At 50.9% G+C, this 25429-nt stretch overlaps 1 protein-coding gene across 3 annotated transcripts in view; it reads left to right on the top strand.

Annotated features, from left to right (window-relative positions):
• NECTIN1 (nectin cell adhesion molecule 1) overlaps positions 1-25429 on the top strand; it is a 101487-nt gene that overhangs the window by 57364 nt on the left and 18694 nt on the right. Inside the window, exon 6 of one of the 3 annotated variants that reach the window (XM_086476912.1) lies at positions 5474-6015. The exons of the other annotated variants lie outside the window; for them this stretch is intronic. Coding sequence (XP_086333038.1) covers positions 5474-6015 — 542 coding nt within the window. Of the gene's footprint in view, positions 1-5473; positions 6016-25429 lie in introns of those variants that run through there. 3 annotated transcript variants of the gene reach the window in all.

Here is a 25429-nt window from a genome sequence, read left to right as displayed (position 1 = left end):
GATGGCTGGTAGGAGAGTTTGATGCGTCCTGTCTGATGGCATCTGTGCCAACAGCCCCGATGGGAGCAGCGCTTGATTGACAAGCGATAGGTGACCTGACAGAGAGATTAAAACCTAAGACACGTTTGGCATCTGGCCTAAAAGCCGTCACACTCTGAAATGCCAGTGGCAGCTGCTAAACTTCTGGATTAGTTGCCAGTGGTTTTTCCACCCCCTCCACCTCCTCTCTCCCTCGCCCCGCTCCACACGAGCAGACAGTCCCTGGTAGGGAGAGGAAAGGCAGGATCCCTTGAAGCCAGAGATGGGCATGCATAGGTGCAGGGGCTGCTGTGAAGGAAAAAAGGACAGTAGTGCTACGGGCTTCTCAAATTGCAGCCCTGTCCAGGCTGAGGCAGGTCCAGAGGTATCTCCCTGTCTTCACCCATGTACACGTCTGTAACACAGCGAGTCAAAGTCCTGGGGTAATTTGGCGTGGACTGTACTGGCAGGGAAAGTTTGCCATCAGCAATCTGTCTCTTAAAAACGCCCACATGATCACGACTGTATTTGCTGAGGCCATCTGGGAACTGGGAAACTCATGAACCCATTGGAATTGAAGTTCCTGCTCCTCCCTGGAGCTGCTGCTTGCCCTGGCTAGAGCTGGCCAAAGCCCCCCCTGCTTTCCCATGATTTTGCAAGCCAGAAGGAAATCCAGGGCCATTCTCTGGAGGAGCTTCATGCAAAGAGCAGCTTGGCTGACACATGCCCAGAAGGTAATTTCTCATGGAGTTTGACATTTTTCTCAATGCCCATGGCTACAGTGAGAAACTTGGCTGGTGCTGGGTTTTTCCTGGGCCCTTATGATTGAAGGGAAAAGTATGGAAATGTGACTTCAAGAAAAAATATGTCCACAGGAAGTAGTATCTTTTAAAATATCTAAGCAGTGTGATGAGCAGAGGGCTTTTGAAAGCTGGTTTCCTGTGGATCTGCATGTCATAGAAGAATTACTTGGTGTCTAAAAATATGCTTTTTGTGATCTGGGCCCTTCCTGCCCTTGGGAGCAGCCTCTCGTCCGTGTGGGTTCTCTGATGTCTAATGAGGTTTAGCTCCTACCTCTGCCAGGGATCCCACTCCAGCTCCTTCCAAGAGCTTTATGATAGGGGTAATTTTGGCTCATTCTTCTTCTGTCAGATAGCACTGAATTTGGCCAGCAGGTTCAAAAAGCATTAGATAAGGGATTGATGGACAGGCAAGGTGATTTGCATATGTCTCATTTTTATTGGAAACCAGCCATTAAAAGATGTGATTTTAAAAATGTGTCTTTTTGAAGCCACTCGTGATGGGGAGGCCTGGTTTGTCTCTGCAGCGGCAGCGCTGCTATCCCTGGGTGCTGCAGGGAGAAGGCAGGAGCTGGGGCAGGGAGATGCTCAGAGCCATTCGCCTCGCACAGAGGGATCAAAGAGGACCTGTGGGCTCGGCTGGGTGCCAGAGCGAAGCCCAGGGCGACCGCCCGTCTCCCTGCGCTCCCAGCTGCCGCCCCAGAGGTCCAGCTCCTGGCACAAGGACAGGAAGCTGGGCTGAATGCAACAGCTGGCAGAGCCGGGCAGCGGGCAGATAGTGTTGCTGCTGTAATTCCTATTCATACAGCGCTCCCTCTTTTTATGAGGGCTGGGGGGGGGAGGCTTTTTATACTGGCATTAAAGCCTAGCTTGTTCCCCCTGCCTCCATTCTGCTGTCTCCTGTTTCTCCAGTCCGCTTTTCACAACGGCTTTAATTCTCTCCAGACTCTTCCTAATGGATTTTTCACATGGGGCCCCCAGCACGCTCAGGCATCGCACCAGTTTCCAGAAATTTCACGCACCCCTCAAGCACAAAAAGGGGATCCTTTTCCCACACTTGCCCCTCTCTCCCCAGGCTGCAGTTCTGCTCTCTTTTGCACCCCAGACACGAAACTCGGTGTGCGGAGGGTGGGTAAATCCCCCTTTGCGGGGCTGACAGCAGTGGGTGCGTGCGGAGCGGCACCCCCGGAGAACCGGGCCCGTCCCCAGCCCGTTAGTTAACCTGGCCGTGGAAGGCTGGAGCGCCGCGGCAGGGGGCTGTGCCCGGCAGCTGCGGGGTGCGGGATCCCCGCCACGGCCTGGCCCTGGGGCAGGGCTGGAGGAGGCCGAGAGCGAGGGGAGGCAGCCCCGGGGGGGGCCGGGCCGGGCCGGGCCGCGCCGCAGCGTGGGCCTCAGCTCCCCGCTCCCCGCGGTGGGGACCTTGTCGCAAGGCAGAAGTGAGCCAGGGCAGAGCCCAGGCCGGGGACACACACACAGACACGGGCACAGACAGCCGAGCCCTTCCCGGCTCAGCCCGGGCTTGCTGCTCGCTGCAGCCCAGCGGCCACGGAGAGGGGCTGCGGCGGTGCCCACCCCGGCTCCGGAGCCAGCGGCGGTCTGTACCGCCATCCAGCGGCGGGTCGGGCCTGGGCCCTCCCCTGCTCCGGAGCAGCCCGGCCTCCTCCTCCTGCCGGGGTCCCTCACGCGTCCTTCCCGCCCGTCCCCCCGCACCGGGCCGTAGCCGCGTTCCCCCGCCGCGTCCCCAGAGCCACTCGCTTTTCCAGGCTCCGGGGGAGTGCGGTGGGTGGACGAAGGGGGGGAGGAAGCGATGTGGGTAGGGAGGGGACGATTTCGGCTGCTGGCTTGCGATCTTCCCGTCTTTCTTCTCCCTCTCTTCCCACAGTTTGGTTTTGTTTTCTCTGGCACGGGAACTGGGCCGCTGCAAGGAGGATGGGGATGGGATCTGAGCAGAAAATAGTTCCTTCCCTGAACAACGTGTGAAATCCAACACAGCGGCGTGTTAGTTTTCGTGTCCACGGCATTGGCAGGGGCGGGGGGTGGCGTGTAGGTAGGCGAGTGCTATCTCAGGGTGGGCAGCACAAAGGGCAGGGAAAAAAAAAATACATCTATGAGAAAGGTAGAAAAACATTCTCCGTTTCACTTCGTGTGTCCAACCTGGGCTGTTAATGAGGCTTTTAATAGAAAAGTGGGCCAAGCTGCTTTTGAAACTGTGCACAGACTTCCCCTCTCAGATCCGTCTGCTTTCCAGCGCTGGGAGGCAGAAGGGATCAGTATGACTTTAGGGACGCTGCGCCCAGCATGCGCACCATGTCTGGGTCTTTTCAGGGAGAAGTATTGGGACCCATGCACCCATGCACAAAGTCAGCCTTGTTGTAGTGAAAAGCGAGGTAGGAAGAGATTTCAGATCAGAGCTGTAGGTAGGGGGAAATAAGAGGTATAGCTCTGGGGGTCTGAGCTAGCTTGCTGGCCTTTCCCTGCACCCACTTAAGCTCCAGGTGGACCCCTGCTTTGTGCACCGTTTTGGGAATTGGGCACCACAGGGTTGCAGAAGCTGTGATGGCAAGAAGCAGGCCTGGAGAGGTAGCATGGGCAGGGGTAGAAAGAGCTGTGTGGATGCTCGTGTGGTTGAAGCTGAGCCCTCAGCAGGCAGGATTATCAGGGGATGGACGTGACATTTCTTGCTGTCACTGCAGAGAGGTTTTGCATTAACCAGCTGGCTATGACAAGCCTGCTGTTGATTCAACATGTGGTTTTGGCTTTCCAGAACCCAACCCAGCTCCCTATGCTGAAATACATGGCCCTCACTCCTGCTCTGAAGGCTGTCTTCGGAAAGAGATGCTGGCTCCTGCCTGCACAGTGTCTTGCTCCTCATTCTGGCTGCAGCAGGGAGCCCCTCCATCTGCCTGTCCCCCAGCCCGTTCCGCCCAGTGTGCTGCTCTGTGTGTGGTTTCAGGCTCATGAGGCTTTGCTCAAGGCAAGTCAGCACTGCAGAAACCAAAATGCTGTGGTTGGGCTGATGTCTCAGGAAAGCCAGGAATGAAACAGCTCTCAGGCACAAGCCAAACGTTTATGCCACAAGGATCAGGCCAGCAATTGCTTGAATTCAGTTCCCCTTATCCAAAATCTGCAGCTGTTTCAGAAACTGCCTTTACCCAGGAGAAGCTCTTTTCTCCCCTCTTTCTTAGCGACTGGGCTAAGCTATGCTGCAGAGAAACCCACTCCCTGCCCAGCTCCTGCTTGTTCAGGGTTTCCTGCCCTAATGCAGAAATGTGGCTGCCAGCAGCAGGCAGTCCCACAGGCACACAAAGAGGGGGCAGGAAGGAGTCACTGCCTCATATCCCTTTGAATTTGGTGCCTTTTGAGCCCCTTCTTCCCCATCGCCCCATCCTGGCTGCTCTTCTGGAAGGGCATGCTGAGATTGCTAGTTGGTCTGCGTCTCTCCTTGGCTGCCAGGTTAAAAAAGGAGGGCCAGGAGGCCCCAGAGCAGCAATAAAGGCTTGCAGCTATGAGCAGGGCTGGCAGACAGGCCTTGGGGGTGGAAAGAGTGGTGCAAGGGGTCTGAGCGTGGTGTGCGAGGGCAAGGCTGCCAGGGGGCATTAACCAGGCACCTGCTGTCTAAATTCAGAGGCAGGTGGAGGACCGAGACAGACATGTAGTGCTTAATGCCTCATGGACACAGGTGCTCAACAGGCAGTGTGTGAAAGCTGAGTTTGGCCAGGGGCTGTAACTGTGCCCAGGGAGTGTTAGGAAGGTTGATTTAAGTCCTGGATCAAACTTTATCTGTGCCAAAGTGTAGGTGTTGAACTGCATGAAAGAGATGAGAGCTTCTTTCTCATCTCTTTTCTTTTTCCCTTTTGAGGTTTTCTTTTTTTTAAATAGGTCAGGGTAAGTGTAGGAACAAGATTAGCATGAGTAGTGGCACTATGCTGGCCACAGTAACAGCAGAAGAAAAAGAAACAGTGGGAGGTCTGTGTCGCTGTGCTGCAGAGCACAGCCGGGTCAGCAAGCGGGTTCAGGAGCCAGCCGTGACCCTGAGCCGCACTGTGCAGCCACACATCTCTTGCGGGGTGGGTGGGAGGGGAGATCACAAGGTGCTGCTGCCTTCTGGCCCGACCTAGACTGGTTGGGGTCAGGCCGGGCTGGGATGCCAAGGAGGGGGATGCAGAGCTGGTGGGCCTAGCGTGGCATCTACGGGAGCAGTTGTGGCAGCTCCGTGCCCAGCATTGGATGGGGTTTGGGTCTTGCTCCCTGGCAGGTGCACTCTGGGGCTGTCAGTATGCTCTGGTAAACTGGACCTGAAATGTCACCCAGTAAAATGGAAAGCGTCTGGACTCAAGGCACTGGGCTTGTGGGATCTGAGCACATCTGGAGAAACCAGGTGGGGTGGGGAGGGAAACACTGCTTCCAACCTGCTGGGCTCCTGCATGAGGCTTGGCACGGCACGCTGCGTTCCCCTTGCTAAGGCAGAGCTCCCGTGCGCTGACCCCTGTGAGGACGCACCCTTTTCCCCTTTCCCTAGTTTTTCCCTTCCCTGTTCCTTACCCTCATCTTCCCATCCCCTCACCCCCCAAAAATGGCAATGAAAGCATGGAGGGAGGGCGCGTTTCCGCATGGTTTGACACTGTTCCCCCTTCCATCTGTCTTTTCCTACCCAGAATTTCCCTACACCCCGTCTCCAATCGATGATCGCAAATCCATGGTGCAGCCGAACATCCCCACACCGGTGATTGGGGGCATAGTGGGAGGAGTCTCGCTGGTCCTGGTGGTGGCCGTGGTGCTCTTTGTGGTACTCCGGCGCCGACGTCACACCTTCAAGGGTGACTACAGCACAAAGAAGCATGTGTACGGCAATGGCTACAGCAAGGCTGGCATCCCGCAGCATCACCCCCCCATGGCCCAAAACCTCCAGTACCCCGATGACTCGGACGACGAGAAGAAGCCGGGCCCCCTGGGCGGCAGCACCTACGAAGATGAGGATGAGGATGTGGGAGGCGAGCGCAAGCTGGGTGGCCCTAACAAATACGAGGAGGATGCTAAGCGGCCTTACTTCACAGTAGATGAGGGGGAGGCGCACCCCGAACCTTACGATGAAAGGACACTCGGCTTCCAGTACGACCCCGAGCAGCTTGACATAGCGGAGAACATGGTCTCACAGAACGACGGATCTTTTATTTCCAAAAAGGAGTGGTACGTGTAGCTCGGCACCCCATCGCTACACACACACACACACACACACACACACACGTACACACACACGAGTGATGCCCTCCCACTCCCCCTGCATCCCTGCCGAGCGGAGCCGAGCGGAGCCGAGCAGAGCCGAGCGTGCCGCGGCCGCTTGCACACACACTGCACGCACGCTCATCCCCCGCACACGCACGCACGCCCCGGCCAGCCCCAGGCGCTCAGCAGAGACTTTGGACGCTTCCAGCACTGGCAGGAAGGCGGGCTGGGGCGAGCGGGGAGGGCAGCTTTGCTTACAGATCATTTTTGGGGCATACGGGAGGTGGGAGGTTGGGTAATTATTTTCTCGGTTTTGGTTTTGCTTTTTAATTTCTCTTGACGACTTTCGTCCCCTTCTGTGGTGTTTGTATTGGTCGGTGGCTTAGGTGTTATTATTTGCTTCAACGACTGTTGCCCAGCCTGTATATTACACTCTGTTTGTGTCTTCATGTCTCAGAGTGCCCTTCGGCCCCACTTCCCTCCCAGAGGTTCCTCCTCCCACTTCCACACCCCTGAAACACTGGAATTTGTTTGTATGTTGTCTTCTTTGTTTTTTTTTTAACCTTGGGAGGGGGTCAAGTGGGCTGTCCGCGGAAGGACAGAGGCCAGGAGAGCTTATGGCAATGGAAATAGGTGCCATTATCAGGTGAACTGATTTTATTTTTTCCTAATCACTTTCTTTTCAGTGGGGTCTGGGTAGCGTTCCCATTGCACACTGCATGCCTGGGGAGATCCACTCCCAGTTTTTAATGACTCAATAAAAGGAAAATGAGGAAGAAAGGGGGGAGAAAAAGCCCTAGAACAAACCCCAGGTGCATGGGCTGATAGCAGGGCAGGGAAACAGAGCTGCCATTTTCCTCCCACAATTTATTATTTCCTGGCTTTTCATTTTCTGTCTTTGAGTGTTCTTTTAAAAGAAAGAAAAGGAGTATTTATTGCTGACATTTTTTCCCCCTGTGATGGCTCAGAGAAATGCTGGCTGTTTTGTTCTTGTTGCTGTTGTTGTTGCTAGTACCAGCCACAGAGCCGTTCACTCTGGCGCAACGGGGTGTGCACAGCGTGTCATGCACACACCTTGCTGCCACTGCCTGGGGAAGGGGACCAACCAATACCACTTTCGCTTCTCCCACAAACTCACTGCCCTCCGCTGTGGTCTGCAGACCCTGGCAGGGCAGGTGTCCCAGGGTACCATCCAGCGTCTTTTGAGGGCTTCAGTGCAGGATCAGGCCCTGAAGTTTCATTATACCACTAAGACTTAATTGTCATGTGTTTACACTTTTTTTTTTTTAGGTCAGAGCATGGGGGCACTTCTCTCTAACTCTCCTAGCAACAACCTCAACCCATAGATATACTGCTTAGTCTGCATTGATTGCCACTTTTTCAATACCACATCCCTCTTCCAAGCAAAGGCTTGGTAGACAGGGCAGGAGTGAGTGAGCCTGGGGTATTGATCTCATCCTCCTTCCCTTGAGCCACTGCGTTGTGATGGGGAGGCTTGGATTGCTGCTATCTCTGCTCTGTGGATAAATGGGATTCCAGACTTCAGGGCCCTCTGTCTGACACTGGCCATATCCAAATTAGATTCACTGGGTTGGGGCTTATTTTTCTTCTTGGGTTGTTTTTTTTTGTTTTGTTTTGTTTTTTTAATTTGATGTATAAATAAATCTTTTGTTTGAAAAGAAATCCCCAGTTTTCTGAGCTGTATTATCATGAACATCTAAAAATAGCAAGACTAATTCTCCTGCCTTACCTGCTGGGTTTTGTTCCGTAGCATCCAGTGGTTATCCTACTACAAAAGGGAAGGTGGAGAGTCAGACCCACGCAGATGAGTCAAGGTCAGATCTCTGATCCAAGCAGCCTCCAATGCTTTCCTTTAGCATGTGGTGCTTGGTCCAGACAATGTGCAGCTCAGCCTGAGCCATCCAGAGTTTGTACCTTGCTCTTCCTGCATTAGTGGTGTAGGGGAGTGAGAAATCCAGTTGTTAGGCTGTAATCTTTCTGCTGTTCCTGCCAGCCCTCCAGGCTTCCTGGCTTCCGGCGGAACAGCCAAATGCCACAGGAAGGCTGCTTATGTGGAAGCAGGGCAGACAGAGATTCCCTCGGGATCTCTCGGGCTGAACCTTAAAAAATACGGCTAGACCTTCTGGTGTCCATCCACTGCCACCTGGCGCACCCTGCTACCAAGCAACCCCCCAATAAAGGAAATGAAATCTCTTAACATTTTTCCATATCTGTGATTACTAGTAGGGTCTGATTATTAGGGGTGGTTGTAAACCTGCAGGGGGAATGACTTCCCTCCAATGCCTTGGGATAACAGCGTACACGGGGCTTTAATTCCCCAAAGCGTGAACCCCGTAGTCTGGATCAGGACAGAGCAGCAGGTCTGAGCACTGCACCTTAGCTGCAGCTTACTCTAATGTAACACGGGGTATGCTGCAGAGCCTGCACAGTTTGTGACTCAGAGATAATTCTCAACAAACTCCATCTCTCAAGTGAATAATCCTTTAGATCTGAATTTCACCACTAGGCTCTAAAAAAGGTTGTGACAATGTCTCCAACACCAAACTCCGGGGTGGTCCATGACCAAGTGCAGAGTGGAAATTGGTGGCACAGACCCTCCTCTGCAAATTTCCCCCAGCACAGATAAGTACTGCGAGGAGGTGGATTTGGAAGAAGACAACCTTTTCTAAAATCTGCAGGGTCCAGCAGCAATTCTTTTTATGTTCTGCATTAGTCACAGGCAGGGGCCGCTGGTCTGATCTGGCAAATTCACATTGCACTGACTCCACACCACTGCAGGGCCCTAGCCCACAGTGAAGTTGTGTCCTAAAGACCAAAGCCTTGCAATGGAACAGATGAGCCTGGGAGAGAAGGGGACAGTAGGACTGTTCCTGAGTTAAGGTATGGCTTGCAGGAAATATGAACGAGTAGTCCTAAGAAACATGCTTTGGTAGTTATTAGCCTTGCACTTAGAGGTGTCATTTTTTTCAGACGTGGCCTCCTTGGCTTATTGATTGCCCACATAGTTAGCTGAATGGGGGCTCAAAAAACCTGTTGGACTCGGAGAAAGAGAAGAAGATAGCAGAGCAATATGCTATTTCCAAGGTAGAGCCTATATACAGTTCCCTTTCTGCTTCATCACACTTTTTCCTCCCTAATACTGCACCTGAGCAAGTCTAGGAAAGAGCTCAGCCACTTAGTTCATCAGAGTGGTTCAGAAGAGGGGTCAAACGATTATTTTTCATCTAGAACCTGGGCAAGCCTGGAGTGGAAGATCCTTAGACAGTACTGCCTGGCACAGCAGTGAGGTACCCTGCAAGTTCAAGGTTCAATAGTGCATTCCTCTTGTCCTTGGGCCTTTCAGCATTACTCTGTTGGTGCAATTATCCCCACAGCCATAGAGAAATGCCACCTCTGTGCAGCGATTTCCTTCTTGCAAGGTCAGCTAATTGGTCAAGAGACTCTTGGGGTGGTAATTAGCCAAGTGATTAGCCATTAATCCATAGCAAGGTAGAAGAAAGAAGTTTGGGGGAAAAAAATTCAGATTGATGTTTCATCTGAGAGCCGTTTTGTTCCAGTAATAGCATCACTCCCTTCTCTGGGTCAAATTACTCTGAGGGGGCCCTTAAAGGTAATTAGATCTGGTCTTCCACCAGCATCAGGAAGAAAGTGATACCTGTCTCTACCTGAATGTGAGGGTGAGCTCAGCAGAGATGCCAAATTGAAGCATCCTGCTTCCTGGGAGGTTCTGCAGGGGGGTCCAGCAGGTGCTGGAGGCTGTGCAGTACTCACCCTGCAGGGACAATCTGCCTGCTGGCCCCAGGGGCCTCATGGTGCCCGGGCTGCTAGGGGAGGCAGAGGGGCAATCTGTTCTTTCCTCGGGGGACAGTGTCATTTGTGCCTTTGTGCCTCAATTTCTCACAGTGGGCCAGATTCTGGCAGGCTGGAGTCAAGCTGCTGATGTTAAGTCGTGACACAGCTGCACATGAGTGAGCTCGCAGGCTGGGCCAGCGGGGCCACCTCTCCGAGGGACCCTCAGGCTGCTTCAAGTGAAAAATCCCTTGCTTCTCTGCCCCCCTTTCATCAGAGGTGCTAAGGCGATGTAAAACATCCCTGTGGGGCCCGGCAAAGAGCAAGTGGAAGCTTCCAGTTGTGAGATGGAAGCTGTTTGTTGTGTTGTCCCTGCTTCACAGCCAGCAGGGAGGATGGGCTGGGGACCCCCGGGCTACCCCTCGGGTCAGGGTGGAGCACATCTCCATCCTCTCTCTGTTCCCAGCACCAGCTGTGGCCACGGCGTTGGTCCCCTCTATGCCTAGGTGCTAGGGAAGCGGCTGCTTTCCAGGAAACGCCCCGTTTTACACTGGACCTGAACTGGTGTGTCACATGAGTTATACCTGAGCTGGCTGTCTGCCTGGGAAGCGCCATCGCACTGCTTGGGGACTGGGTGTTGGCAAAGTGCCTCGGAGGCACAGGCCGGTTGTTATACCTCCATTTGAAGGGATTGTTGTCCAGATCCCTTTGCTGGGTTCTTGCCAGTGAAGAGACACATCATTGTGGTGCTTTTCCCTTCCCAAGCCCTGATCCTGTATGGTGACTGGAGGCAAAACGTGTGGTACCTCAAGATTAAGATGGACAGATGGGAAAGCTGAACAGGCAAGATGAGAGGGAAGTCAATCTGAGCCCTGTGGTACACTGCTCTAGGTCTCGCCACCACCTCAGCAAAGAAAACGCAGGTGAATTTGGGCTGAGCCCCCAGCTCCTTCCCTGTGTGCATTCAGGAGCCGTACTGAAGCAGACACATCTGTGTCACAACCCAAAACGAGCCTGTAGTTTATGTACAAAGACACCCCAGCTGTTTTCCTGCTGGGGCTTATCTCTAGGATTATTCATTGCAATTCACCCTACTGATGTTATTTTCCCTTATTTAATTACCAGATTTTTTTTTTCCCTGTTGTTAAATCATTTTCATTCAGCCACGGGAAAAAAAAATTAAAACTGAAGATTTTTTAGTAAAAAAAAAATCAAACAAACGGAAATGGTAGCACCAAATTGATTGCAAAGACGTGAGGAACAAAGGGAGCCATTTTCCTGATGTTGAGTCAAAAAAGAAACACAACTGAGTCAAAAAAGAAATGAAACAACTGTTCAGCAGAAATCACTGAGGGTTAGAGAGGGAGAGATTCAAAAGATTGATCTTGAAGCAATTAGAGAAGGGAATGCAATTAGAACGGGGCTGCTGCTCTCCTTTGCTGTTTTTCTTTCCCAAACACAAGCGCACACAAGCATGGGCACGCGCACACACACACACACAGAGGTTTTCGGAGTTTTAGGCACCGGTCATTATGCTCAAAGAGTGCAGGGGCAAACCCCATTGCCCAGCTCAGTGCAGGAGCTGGGCAAACGCGTCATGCCTGCAGGCTGCACAAAGCTCCGAGCTTTCATACTGTGGAGACGCTGTGGGAGGAGAAGCAGTGGGGCACGTTGTAGCCTTTTGCCAGCAGGTTAAAATTCACCGTAAGGCTCCCACGTTCACAACCGCTCCTGCTGTAGCCCTGACATTTTCAGGTCTGTTTGCTCTGCTGGGCTGTGGGCAGTGGGCCCCAGCGGGGAGAGGAGATGCTGCCAGCATCGTGTGCACTGATGCCTGTTCCGTTCTGCGGGGCTTACGATCGCACTTTACCCTTCCCGAGCTTGCAGTTTCACCCCTCTCTCCCTCCCCTTCGTATTTGATGCGATTTGCTGTCAACTGGAGCAACTCCTTGAGAGTGACAAGGGGGAGCCTTGGGGCAGGGGAGAGTGCGAAGGTCTTGGGTCCAACCGCCACCTCACCATCGCTCCTAAAACTCGTCGGCCTCTCGCCAGGGGCTGCTGGTCTGCAGCACTGGGTGGGGAGGGCCACGGGCTGGACATGGCAGAGGGGCCGGGGCCGAGCACAGCCAGGGCTGGGGTGCCGGAGCGGGGAGTGCTGCCTTCAGCAACGGGGCGAAGGAGGATTCAGTCCACCAGCTAGGGGAGGAAAACCAAGCCTTAGAGAGGGAATGAGTTTGTAGTTTGGACCAGTGTGACTTTCCATATGTAATTTACCTGGGGGTGAATGTAACAAGCATATGGAGTCAGATCCTCTGCTAGCATAAACTGGTATTGGTAGAGGTACTCTCGTTGAGGATCTGGTTTTTCTTTTCTTTTGCCTTTCTTTTTTTTAAACATGACTCCTTAACTGCAGTGATTCTATCTCTCTTTTTCTTCTTCCTCTTGCTGTAATTATCATTGTGGAATAAAGACTACAGACAGACAAACAACCCCAACCCCACGGGTTTTTTTTTTGTAATCTGTGTTGTAAGTGCTTTTGTAAAAAATAAAAAATAAAAATAATAATAATGTAATGGACTTTTATGATTTTTGTTTGGTTTCTTGTTTTCCATCCTTTGTAATTTGTTTGTTTGGGGTCCGGGGGGGCATTTTCATGGTTATAATTTGTGTGGGTGGGGTGTTGCATCACCCTTCCTTTTACTTGTATAAAAACGAATAGTGGCTCAGCTGTGGAAAAAAAATGTACTTTTTTATAAATAAAGAATTTTAAAAAAAAAGATACATTCTCCTTTTTCTTATGCATCTGTGCCTGCGTCGTTCTGCAGCCTGTGACTGGTAGCTGTAAGGGGAGTCACAGTAGCAGAAATAGCATCTGCTTTCCAAAGACCTAGGTCTGTTCCCATGATATGTAGTATTTTGTAATGGGAGTTGCTTGCACTTGAAGGCTGAAGGCTAAGGGTTAAGAGATCCCAAAAAAAGCGAGTGGCCTGGAGAAGGTGAACAGGGAATGACTGGTTTTGCCACTGACCTAGGTGGTATTGTGTGAAATTCTTGGACAGCAGAGTCAAGATAGACAAAAGAAGGTGGGAGTGTTTCCCCTTATTGATGTGACAGTGAAATTCCTTGTCAAAGGACGCTGCTGATGCCAAAAGTTAACCTGAGCTAAAAAAGTGGCTAGAAAAACCTAGGGAAGAAAAATCCATCAAAAGCTGTTATAAATTATGACACTTTCTCTAGCTTAGGAAGTTCTCGTCGCTGTTAGCTACAGCAGATGGGACAGGCTATTGGAAAAATGTCAATACACACTCGCTCTCTTCTTACATTTTCTCTAGGCACGTGTAATTAGCTGCGGTCAGGGCCAGGATACTGGGCTTGGCCAAACTTTGATACAACACAGTAAGGTGTTCCTACAGTGCAACGCTTGGCTGCCATGACGACTGTGCATCATAAACATCTGAATGCTATAGGGATGCTAAGGGTCCATTGGGAGGCAAGATCAGCCAAACTGCATCCCTGCATCTCTGTTACTGATCGCTGCATTGGGAAGAACCATTTGCCTCTCCCCGTTCCTCCAGCTTCCTGACTGTGAATATATGCTACAAAGAAAGCCTTGTTACCAAAGATCAAGGCAGTCAACTTTGCAAGACTCAGACTTTTGCAAGGGAGGGAGAGAGAAAGCAAGCGAGAGATCAGAGAAAATGTGCATGCTCTTCCTTGTACTGGTATCAACAGGGACTTTGCCATGCCTCTGGCCTAGAGAGCGGAATACTCCCTGGGAAGGGATTTTTGCACCCAACTTCAGCACGTGCATGATCTGCTGGAGATCTGAACAAAACCCTAGCACTCCCCATCACAGAGAGAGAGGGAGAGGGATTCTGACCGAAACCTGAACTTGAACTGCTCTCCATTGTGAAGAGATGAGTTGGATGGAGAGGGAAGTGTTCAGGATTAGGCTGGAAAGTTTGGTGCAGACAATTCATTCCCTGTCAGCAGCAAAGCAGGCGTGGAGCATGTGCCAGAGCAGCCAGAGGCTCTTTGATACCAGGCTCGATGATCAATGCATTGTGTGTTGCTTGGCAGACAGGCTCCCTCCAAACCCCATGCCACTAATGGAGCCAGTTCTCAGTCATTCTGCTGAAAAAGGAGTGTGCTGGGCACCTTACTTTGGAAGGGGTTAAGATAGCCTTGAGGAGGCTTTCTTCAGATGCAAAGGGAGGAAAAGCCAGGAGCACTCTTGTTATCAGGCTTCAACATGGCCAAGGGAGTTGTGCCTGCTATCCAGGCTGTATCTCTATGTTCAAATGTTTCACTCCTCTCATTTCTCCTCATCTGCCAGCAACTCTCAGTAATGACAGATGTTGGAAGTGTAGCTTTGCTTCAGCTGCAGCCATTCAGGTCAATAGCCCTAACAGCAACCATGACAGCGATGCAGAGGGGCAGCATCCTACAGAACTGGATCCCCAGCAGCTGGCTTAGCCACATCAGCCAAGTTTGGGGGTGGGGAGAAAGGGGAGAAAGAAACGGAGCATCAGGGGAGCTGAGATGGGGGTGTAAGATGGAAAGAAGCATAGGAGGGGATATCTTTGCCCACACTCCTGCTGGGATGAGCCCCTGGGAAATGCTGAGCTGATTTCCCAGACCATGTCTTACAGTTAAGCGATGATGGATAAAACCCATTGCATGGGGCCTCTTCTCAGCAGCTCAGGTTGCAGAGAGCTGAACACAGCGGGAACTGACTCCCATGCAGTGCCCCTAAGTATTGTGTTTCTCTGGAACAAAACAGAAACACGTTGGGGGTGGGAATGCCAGCAATGCATGTAGCCCATGGAAAAATGGCAGCGTGGCTTGGATCTCTTCTCAAAGCCACATCTCTGCAGGAGAGCACTGCTGGCCCCAAAAGTAACTTCAGAGCCCTGACAATCAGCAGAGGTGCCGGCAGAGTCAGGGGAGGAGCTGGATCAGGGCAGGAGGAGTTGAACGAGAGGCTCATGTTTGCTCTTAGGCTGTATGCCCACTGCTGAGCATGGTCCAGCAGCAGAGAGCCAGTCTAGACCAGAGCGAACACTGTGAGATTTACCTCCCTGGAACTGGGAGATGTATGCAGAGTTCAGGGCTGAAATGTCCATGACGAAGATAAAGAGTCAGGTTCCCTGTTGGTACAAGCACATCCAACTTTTTAACTTGTGCTTATTTCCACCCATATGAACGAACGTGGCCTAAGCAGGATTTGTAGTGAGTGAGAGTGATACATAGTCCAGTGTAATCGGGGAATTATCAGGCAACCTGCCGGATATCCCTGGGCACAGGCACCTGGGAAGATGTCCCTCCCACGCTGGAATTAATGCCTTGCACAACACCCAAAACCAGATAGATCTCCCAGGAATCCACATTCCTGGCAGACTCAGAAATGGAAGTGCAAGAGCCAAAGGGCTCCAACAGACAAGTGAAAAAGGCAGTGTAATTGGGAGATGTTAAACCAGGCTGGCTACGAGGGGGTGGGAGCTTGAGGGGCGCTGGAGACAGGTCAGGTCACAGAGCATCAGTCCAGAAATATATGACCTTCAATCCAAAATTCATTGTCAGATGAGCTAATCCATGCTCGAGTTCAAATTGGAGCACTTAAGGTCACACATACCATTAAGTCTCCTAGAGCTAGTGCTGGAAAAATTGAACTGAGAGAAACTTGCTGGTTTAGAACAGTACTGGGTGAATTACTTGTGGTAACAAATACGTTTGATTAGGTTTTTTTCATGATTTCAGATTATTTGCAATCTTGAGTTTGATTTGTATGAACATATTTGTTAGAGGAAATTGCTTTATGCAAATGTATTGCAGCTAGGGGACCTGTGACACCAAGAAGTGCTGTTGAGCCTCCAATGCCCTCAGTGGTGCCTGGCAGAAGGCAAGGGGGTTCAATCCTCTTCCAAACAAGGCATTTCACATTTTTCCCAGACGTGTTTAGATGCAGGCTCTCTCTTATATAGAATTTGCAGAACAAGTACCAGCCTGTAAAAAAAAAAAAAAGCCTGGATGTGTGTTGCACTCTTCAATTTTACATACTAGCTAGCAGAAATCAGAGAGTCAGGCATGGCCTCGCAGGCAAAGCAGGGGCACAGCAAGATAAATGTGTACATGATTAAAATGCAGGTTAAAAATGTTGTATCAACCCCAGGGGCTGAGTTGACTATTGAAACTATTGAAACAACTACAATTGAAAGGCGGTAATTTATGGATACCAGCCATTGGAGTTGCTTCCTTAGCCTCAGCAGCTAAGGTAAATGTAGTGGCCTCACCTGACTAAGCCCAGCGCAAGGTGAATTAGGGACGCTCCCTCCTCTGTAGATTTCACAACTGCTGAACCAAACCCAGATCGTTGTAGGAAATTCCTCTGAACTGTGAGGAATTGGGGGAAGAAAATAGCTTGCGTGCAAAGAGGCAATAAATGCTCTTTCTGCCTCTTTGCAGAAAACACTGTCCTGTGGTTTGCTGGTGAGCTCAGGAGGAGCAGTTCAGTGCTGGCTAAATCCCAGGAGATTAATACGGATCAAATCTTAAGACATCAAAGGGAGCACCCTTTGAGGAGCTGCAAGAGGAAGGGGTTTCTCTTTTTCATTAGTGCCTGGTTGCCAAGCCTTTTTCTAGACTCACACCTGAGTCCCTGGTATATCTGGAGCTTTGCAAAGCGAACGCTTCCCTCCATCCATCTGCCTGTGAGCCACAGCTAGCCTCATGGAAAGAGGGTACCTGAGTGTTTCCATTTCTCCCTTTTCTCTGTTCCTCTCAAACTCCTGCCAGCCTGTTTATCTCGCAGTTTTGAAAAGAAAATTGCCAGCTTCACACCTGTCAGGTTTAACCGATTGCCTGTCACTTGGAGGGAGGGAGTCCATCCGTATGGCCCTGGCTGCACAGGCTCTGCTCGCCAGGGGAAATGTCTCCATCCCTCGAGGAACAGAACGCTTCCTTTCCCATCTCCTGGCCTCATCTCATGGTCCTGTTGTAGCTCCCAGCCCTTTCAGTTACCACTTTACAAGAATAATGAACAGTAGCTTTCTGCTGGCACACAGTTTCGTCCACCCAAGGAGCTGAGCACATCACCAAACACTCATCCCCTGAGGTCTGTAATTTCCCCGCTGTGCAAAAAAGTGTCCTTCCCTGGGGGGGGGGGGTGATACAGAGAAGTGAAATTACTTCAGGAAAAGTATGAAGGGAGCCAGGGAGAAAGTTCAGGGGGGGATGCAAGAGATCTAAATCCTTATCTTGCTCATCGGAGCACACTTCTGCCCATGGGACACATACAAACACACACTCGCTGTTGCCACTGCCAGCACGTGCCTTTCCCCTGGCCCAGTGCATACCCCTTCCTCTACCCACCCTGAATCTGCAGAGTCTGGAGGAGACTTAATTCTGGCTGTGCCCTTGCTAGTAGCTTAGCCAAGGAGGAGGTAGGAGAAGGAGCAGCAAGTAAGAGGGGCACCCATTCCAGCTGCTGCCAGCTGTGCGAGGTCCACGGCTGTTGACAAGAATGCTGCAGCTGTCTGGTATTATCAATGGATACCGGAGTGGGAATGCTGAGTTTGAATGTCTCGAGTAAACACTGCAGAGCAGTCCAGAAATAATGGCATGGGGGCTTTGTAATAGGAAGGAATCATAATTAAATAGAAATTAGTTACTTAAATGGTCACTTCCTGGGGTTTCGTTGATGTCCGATTAACGTAACTTTTAATTTGCATAAGCAATAAATGTTTAATTATGTTATTAATATATTTGAGTTGAGGAGCTTATGGGGTTTTATAATTGGCATTTAACTAGATAGTTCCAGCATATTAACTGATGTTTTATAGCTCTATGCGAGGTTTCCCAATTATAACTGACCTAAAAATTTGCTTGGAGGACCTGCCTTGAAAGTGTTACCTGAGCAACAGAATAGGGGGAGCTGAAGAGAAGGATGTGTGGAGCCCACTCCTGCAGAGAGGAATGTGCACAGGCAGCTCCGCACCCTCCACAGAGGCGCTGAGATCCCTTTCCCCTGCCTAGGATGCTCCTTCCTTAAGGCCCACAACCTTCCCCGTGTCAGAGAGGGAGTCACCTCCCCTCTCTCGGCATTCAGCTGACTGCTGAGCCAAAAAGGCTGACACGCAGCAAGGGATTAGGGTGGAGAGAAAGAGATTTAGAGATGGGGAAGGCTTGTCCATGGGTTACAGCATGACCTTGTGACCGATCAGCTCTGGCAGCCTCTGGGACTCTGTTTAACTCCCAGCCGTTGCTCGTTCCCCTGTTCCTCTGCTGCAGGTTGGCACCAGTTTCTTTCTCACCAGGGAGGTGTTAGGGAACACTTGTTAAGGTCCAGTTTCAACAGACTTACTGAAAAGCTATACTCGGGCATCTTCTGCATTCTTCTCTTCTGGGTCCTCTTCCTTTTAAAAGTACAGGTGCTTCAGCAGGGATGCAGAATATCACAATGGCTGAGTTACGATGTCCTGAGTCTATTAAGGGGCTTCTTTACAAATCCACTGACTTCTGTCTCATCCAGGGATTGCCAAAGCACTGAGGTGGTCATTGTTTCCGCACGCCCTATGAAAGCATTGAATAGTATCAGGCCTACCACCCCTCCTTGCGGACTCTGTAGAAATGTGCCCACTGACAGTGATTCCCTCTTGACAACTCCTTCTGAGACCTGTCAGTTAGCCATTCTTCATCTATTTTCTATTCCATCTCTACACTTACTTTGATGAGGTGACTGGTTTAGTAGGCAAAAAATGACATTGTGTTTGACTGACAAGACCCATTTCCCACAAACCATACAGATGGCATCAATTGTACTCCTGCCTTTTAATTCTTTATTAACCAGAACCTCTGTTAGCTTTTTCTTTGGTGCCAGCAAATCACCCTATAGTATTCAAGTCATTCTCTGTGTCCTCTTCCAGTCTGATAGAATTTAACCTTCTAGAATTTAACTATTTTAACAAATAGTAAAAACTAACAGCAGTGAGTTAAGGAACTCCTCATCTAAGTCTTTCAACTTATCTGTTTGCTTATAGTAAGTGAAATATCCAAGGAGATGGTGTCCGGCAAGCTCCTTAGTCTTATCATCCTAAAACATGCGGAAATTATTTTCCATTAGATCTATACTGGAGATGGAGGAAGCTCCCCGTGAGCAAGTTAAAAACTCCCCAGCTGAATAAGGTTACCTGGCTAAATATTGGTGGACACGCTAAGGCAGAGACTGTCCCGCAGAGCCTGCAAGATGTTTGAGGAGGGACGGTGTGTTAAGAGTCATTGCCGTTAACAGGAGAGAGAAATGAGGAAAAGGGTCAGGAACACAAAGTCTGAATTGCCTCCTGAATCATTGTCCCCCTCCTGGAGAAGGATTGAATGGGGGCAGCCGGGGACGTGCTGCAGCTGCTTCCACTGAGTCAGTGCAGGCGCAGTGACTGCCCTGGCTTGGGAGAAGCAGATCTCACCCTCGGTGCTGGCGGTCAGGAAGATGCCTGTGAGGAGCAGGAGGGGAGGCAGTGGCACTGGAATCCAAGTCGGAGCCACATGAGCGTCCAACAGCTCCATGCTTGCACATCACTCCAGAACGGCTGGCAGCTCCCTCCCTGCTCCAGGAGGCTGAAGCAATCATTCTTTTGTCCGGACTGCAGCAGGTCTCAAGGGCATTTGGGAAGCTGTGGGAGAGGAGAGAAGGGAAGGGGCTGTCTGAAGAGGCAGAGCAGCCTCCAGCCCTCCTTGCTGCTGCAGCTACCAGGGGAGATAAGAGAACTGTAGCCCTATTCACCTTTCCATTTGCACAACTGCTCATGCACATTTGGCCAGATGACAGAGAAGCAGAGCAGTTCCTCCTCTCCCTGCCACACGTACCCTGTGTCTGCACCTAACTCCCAGTCTCTCTGCGTAGATGCACACAGGGAGCTGATCTCATCCTTTGGGGACATCCGAGATACAGCTGCCTGTGCTGTAAGCACCCCGGCGGCAACAGGAGACAAAGATGGCCCAGGGCACATGGCCAAGCAGAGTGAGACATTCCCAGGAGTGCTGCTGAAGATTGTTGAGCAAATTAACTCTATTAACGCAAATGATAAGAGTCTGAGCTGCAGTCCCTGTACCTTCTATCTGACAGAATTCATCTGGTGGCTGCTTGTAATAGCATGACCTTAATGGACTCATCAAGGGAGCAAGGCTGTATCTCTGGCTAAACATGGGACCACGCTGTGCTCTGGGCAGCTATAGCAGGCTGTTAAGATGAACAGACACACACTCTGCTGTAATGGGGTTCAGGATCTGGCCCCTTCATCCCTCCAGGAGAGGTAATTTCAAGTGTCATCACCTCCTCGAAACTGTACAGCAGAAGAAATAAATTACTAAAGGGATTTGATTGTTCATTACTCTGCTGAGCTGCAAGGAAATGAAGCAGAACTAAAATTAAGGGCTGGGAGGCAAAGAAAATGTCAGATAACATTTCCCATCTTCTCCAGGGCCCATCTTCTCTCCCAAAACAGGCTGGGGCACTCACCACACTGCTGCACTGAGTGTGAAGCCCCTGGTTCTAGGAAGGCTGGGGTGTCTGGAGTTGGCCAAGTGGGGCGGAGAAAGGGCAGGGTGAGGTTTGTGCTGGGTTTGGATAGGTGGGTTAGAAACCACAAGGTCATGCGGGTCCCCTCTTTGCCGGAGGCACCGAGTGGCACAGAGAGACAGGCATATCCCAGAATCTGGAGTTAATGCAGACATTTGTTGGCCGAGTGGAAAGCGCCGGGACATGGCATGCCTGTGCACACACAGAGGGGCTCAGTTTCTATGGGCGGACACTGCTGCAATCCACTGCTTGCTTTTGCACCCTCCGAACAACCAGCTCTTTCCATTGCACAGTAATGACTTTGCTAAACTCTGTCCTGTCACACAGAGTAAAGGCTTCCTTCCTAAGCTCTCAAACCATGTTTCCAGGTGCTGTTTAACAACTGCTACACTTTGCTCCAGGAGTGGAAGAAAAACCAGCCCAGTAAGAGTTACCTGCAGTGGAGCTCCCACTACAACAGCTACTCCGCAGAAGTCATTCTGCATCTCTGCTGGATCCCATGGGGTTAACACACTGCTCCTGTTGCTGCTGTCTAAACCCCATCCGTGTTAGTGGCCACTGGGAAGCATTACAAGGGAAGGTCACCAGGGGTTAAAGCCGCATTCCAGACATGCTTTTGCAGCCAGCAGCTACTTAACCAGATGCTACTTAACCAAGGATGACTCTGCTGCTTCCCCTGCAGGAGAGGAAAGGGAGAAAGCTGGTCATTACCGGAGAGAGCTGAGATGCCTCCACCCTTGGTGAATGGCAAAGCAATTGCCTTTGCTGGAATGTGCGTGAAATCTCTACGAATATCAAGCACATCCATGTGTCCACTTGCAGCTGGGCATGCTCTTCAAAGCAGGCACCCCAGGGAGGGCTCGATCTGCACACCACACTGCCAAGCTCTCCCAAAACCTCATCAGAGACAGGCAAGTGGTTCACAAAGTCTTTAACTGCCAGCTGGGCTAGTAAAAATTACAGGGGAAACCAAAGTGGCAGGGATCTTAAAGGGATGTTGTGATTAGTACCTCGACAGTGGGCTACCCATGCTGCAAATGGACCCAGGGGATAGATAGCCAGTTGTCTGGTCCTCAGCAGAGAGGAATTAGGGAGGGGATATATCAGGTCACATACAGAGGGGCTTGGCAGTTGTGAGGGATTCCCACTTGTGGGAAGGACAGGAAGGACAACCCAGGCAGTGGTCAGGAGCGTTTGTTTGTTTAACCATCCTTGGCGGCACCGGCTTTTGGCCCCACTCAAAGTACACGATGTAACCGAGACCCTCCCAGCACCCGTTTGCTCGGACCAGATGGAGGGAGGTGGACAGCAGGCAGAGCAGCCCTGTGTGGGAGGCGAGCTCCCCCCCGCCTCGCTGGGGCCCTGCGGACCCAGCCTGCGCAGCGGGGGATTTCCAGGGGAACGAGGCTGAAGCCCTGTGCGGCGGCAGTGTCAGGATTGCAGCCATGGCTTGGCACTCGCATGTGTGGTGGCTAATTGTGTAAATGGGAGTTACATCAACAAACACCCGAGGCTGTGACGGCTTTTAAAATTCCTTCTGACTTATATCAGGGCATAGAGGCAGAAGAGCAGCTCTGCCTTCATTTTGGTGTTTAACCTTTGTTTGGCTGTCTGCATTTCCAGCTCCTGAGGTGACACAAAACCAGAAGCACCTTCTCTCACTAGCAAGAGAGGTCCTGAGCTCTTTCTGTAGCTGGAGGAGTCTCTGGGAGCTGGAGGAGCCTCTGGGCTGCTGGATCAGCGTTGCTCTTGCTATGCTTTTGTCGCTAAGTGAGGCCCAAACACTCCTCCTGCTCAGGAAGCCCTGCCAGCCGCCTTCGCTAACCAAATAGGTCCTTTTCCCCATGCCAAGGTCTAACTCCCCCTCTTTCTTTCACTGTATGTCACCAGATGAACAGCACTTGCTAACAGAGCTGGTTCTGGATACTGCAGGGGTTAAGTGGTGCTGCAAACCACAAATTGACCATGGAACACTGATTTGTGTTTGCACAGGGATGGATTCTCCTCACTGCAAAGTGCTTTCACAAGTGTTTCTTGCAGCCTCATCACCTCCACCTGCAGTTAGGCAAGGATCTGAGCTGGAGCAAGGAGACCGAGACGTTGTGTTCCCCTTCTCTCCACTTCAGGCCAGGACAAAAGGAAAGGGCATGAAGATTTTGGACCCAGCTCTGAAGGATGAAGGAAATGCTGCTGCTGAGGAGGCAGGATGGCACTTCAACCTCACACACTCATGGTCCAGTGCCACTGGCTCAGCTTTCCAAGCAGTCTTTCCCTTCTTAATCCCATTTATCCTCTGGATGCTTAGCTGTCCCTGCAAGGGATTCACTTAACATACATAGTGAAGGGAACTGCCCCCAGAGAAACCTACCCCACCTCTCCTCCCTCAGACTTAAGATCCCATTAAAATCTCCAGCGACTTGCAATCCCTGCTGTTTATTCTGCCCTTTAGCCCATCAGCTCTGCCAGCTCAAGTCTCGGGCTCTCCTGGGAACAGCATTTCATTAACCCTTTACAAACACAAGGCGTCATGGGGCTCTGAACCAGCTTGTGCCTGGGGGTGTGTATGCTATTGGAGCGTGCCTCAAATTAGCCAATCCTGCTCTTGTCTTTAAAACCGAACCGAAGATGTATTTGTTCTGCCAAGCTTTTCAACTCAGTTTAATTTAACTCTGTGAACTTGCCGTGTCTCAGGCTCCCTGGAATGTGTCAGGTGGGGTGTATTATAAATGTGGATCATCTGATCTCATTGTCTTGCTCAAAGGTTCAGCAGGCGGAAAGAGTCCAGCAAGTGCTAACTCCTTCCACTGGATCAGGGTGACAATCCAGGTCACAGACAGGCTTACTTTCAGCTGGCACTGTACTTTAGACACGCAGGCTGTATATGCCTGTGAACAGGGATGCAATTGAGCACCAAGGTAACATTAACTCTAGCAAGGCTGGCAGCTAGAAGAGCTTCAAAGCTGCCAGCATAAAGAAAGGAGAAGAATCACGATTCCTTCCCATTGATTTGCAATGTGTCTGTGAACAAGGCAGCACATTTCTGAGTGCCTCGGCTAGCCAGCCATGAAATAGATGGGGATTTGTTTTGTGCGGGGAGGTGATAAATGGAAAGGCAACCCTACTTTGCAATTGGTTACAGATGCAAGCGGGTCTTTGAGCAAAAGACTTATTAGAGGTGGTGTCTGTTGTTACGCTTGTTTTCTGCGAAGCACCAAGGGATCAGGTTGAAGTTAGGAGGAGACAAAGACAGGAGAAGAGTGTACAGGTCTCATTGAGCAAAGTAGCTTCTCTCAGAGACGCAGTAAACTGGGCCCAGAGATTGACACAGCTTCCAGATTTACCTGGGGGATGCAGTTAGATGGGGTTCAGGCTCTCCCTGAGGCAGCTGAATACATGGCAGGACAGTCAGGATAGAAAGAAGACAGTACAGGTGTGAGACCCAGCCCTCTCACCCAAATGAAGCCTTCCTGCCTGCCAGCACTTGTCCCACCCCACAGCTGTCTGTGCAATCCGTGCAGGGCTCGATTCCACAGATCTGCTCCTCCCCACCTGCTCAGGCTGGTTGTCACTGTGCATACACTGCAGCAAGTACAGAAGTATCTGGCTGATCCCAGGTTTAAATAAAAACTCAGTCCCAGACAGACACAGACCCTTGGTGGGGATGGAACATGTCCCACCCTCAAGCCTTGATCCCAAGAACAGCCAGGCTGCTTCATGACGCAAATGTCCCGGCTTTAAGGGAAGTGACCTTACTTCCAAAAGTGTGACAGACACCGTCTCTTCTTTCCTTTCCTTTTGCACAGTCCTCCACATCATTCCCCCCATACCAAGAGCAAGTGAGTAATTTCCTCTGCTCTGGCATATCCTTCTCTGGAAGCTTTCCAGTTTATCCGTCCTTGCCTCACTTCAAATTCCCTTTGGGAATATCTCTCTTGCTCTCCTGCAAGCTGGTTCTCCAAAGCCTTCATTGTTCCTCTATTATTACTTACTATTGCGCTCTGCAGCTGCACTATTTCACCCTGTGGGCTCGGCGCGTGTGGACAGCTCCGTCCGTTTGTCTGTGCTTTGAAACGCTACCATGGCTATTCGCAGTAAATCTGAGCCACGGCTCTGTCCGTACAGACAGAGCCATCAGCCTACGGCTGTTTGGATAAGGGTTTTTTCATAGCCAGTGCTGTGAAACTAGGCGTCAGTTGTGCACTGTGGTTGTGCCCGATGCATCTCTTCGGGATGGACCTTCTTGTCCAGCGAAGATTCTTCACTTGTCTGGGAGATGTGAACAACTGACAGCATCGGACTGCTGGATGTGATCTAACTGAGCATTGGGACGAGTGGATTACAGCACCAGCACCTCACAAAATGTTTTAATTGATCTAGTTGGTAGAAAGATCTTCATCTGTGACCAGTTACTTCGGGAAACCCAGACACACACACCCCATCAGGTGACTGGGACGGATGCTTTATGGATAGATAACCGCTTTTCTTCCTTTCCTGTGTCTGCTTCCATCTCCAAAAGAGCCATGGGAGAACAAAGTAATGAACAAAACTGCTCTGAAAGAGACTGGGGGTGGGGTGTCCTTCTTTTCTCCTTAGTTGCAATACTGTGAATTAATTCCATTTCCAGCAGGAACGAGGAGTTCCCAGCAGCCCTTAGACATCCAGATAAGGCTGAGCTGTTCGTTCAGCCCCTTTGGGTTCTCTGGTACCTGCTTCACTGCCAACTGCTTCACACAAACTTTTTGGAGAGTTTTAAATTATTCGAGCGTGACACAGAGCAAGGGGTTTTGCATTCTTAATTGGCAAAGCCTTTTCCCACTCTAGTCTGGAGGCCCCTGAGCTGTCCTGCCAATTTATTCTGATCCTGATTCACAAGCCTTGCAAACATCTTCCCAGGGCTGCCCGAAAGCCCTGTCGATGTAACAGAATCCTCATCTGCCAGTTCTTATCATCTTCTCCGGAGGCTTTCCTGGTGCCCTCCTGTTTGACTTACAACACCCCTTCTTGC

The sequence above is a fragment of the Leptosomus discolor genome, chromosome 22, assembly GCF_034619465.1.
Source record: "Leptosomus discolor isolate bLepDis1 chromosome 22, bLepDis1.hap2, whole genome shotgun sequence".
Classification (NCBI taxonomy): domain Eukaryota; kingdom Metazoa; phylum Chordata; class Aves; order Leptosomiformes; family Leptosomidae; genus Leptosomus; species Leptosomus discolor.
The sequence above is the reverse complement of the archived record's forward strand: the minus strand, read 5'-3'. Positions and strand labels throughout refer to the sequence as shown.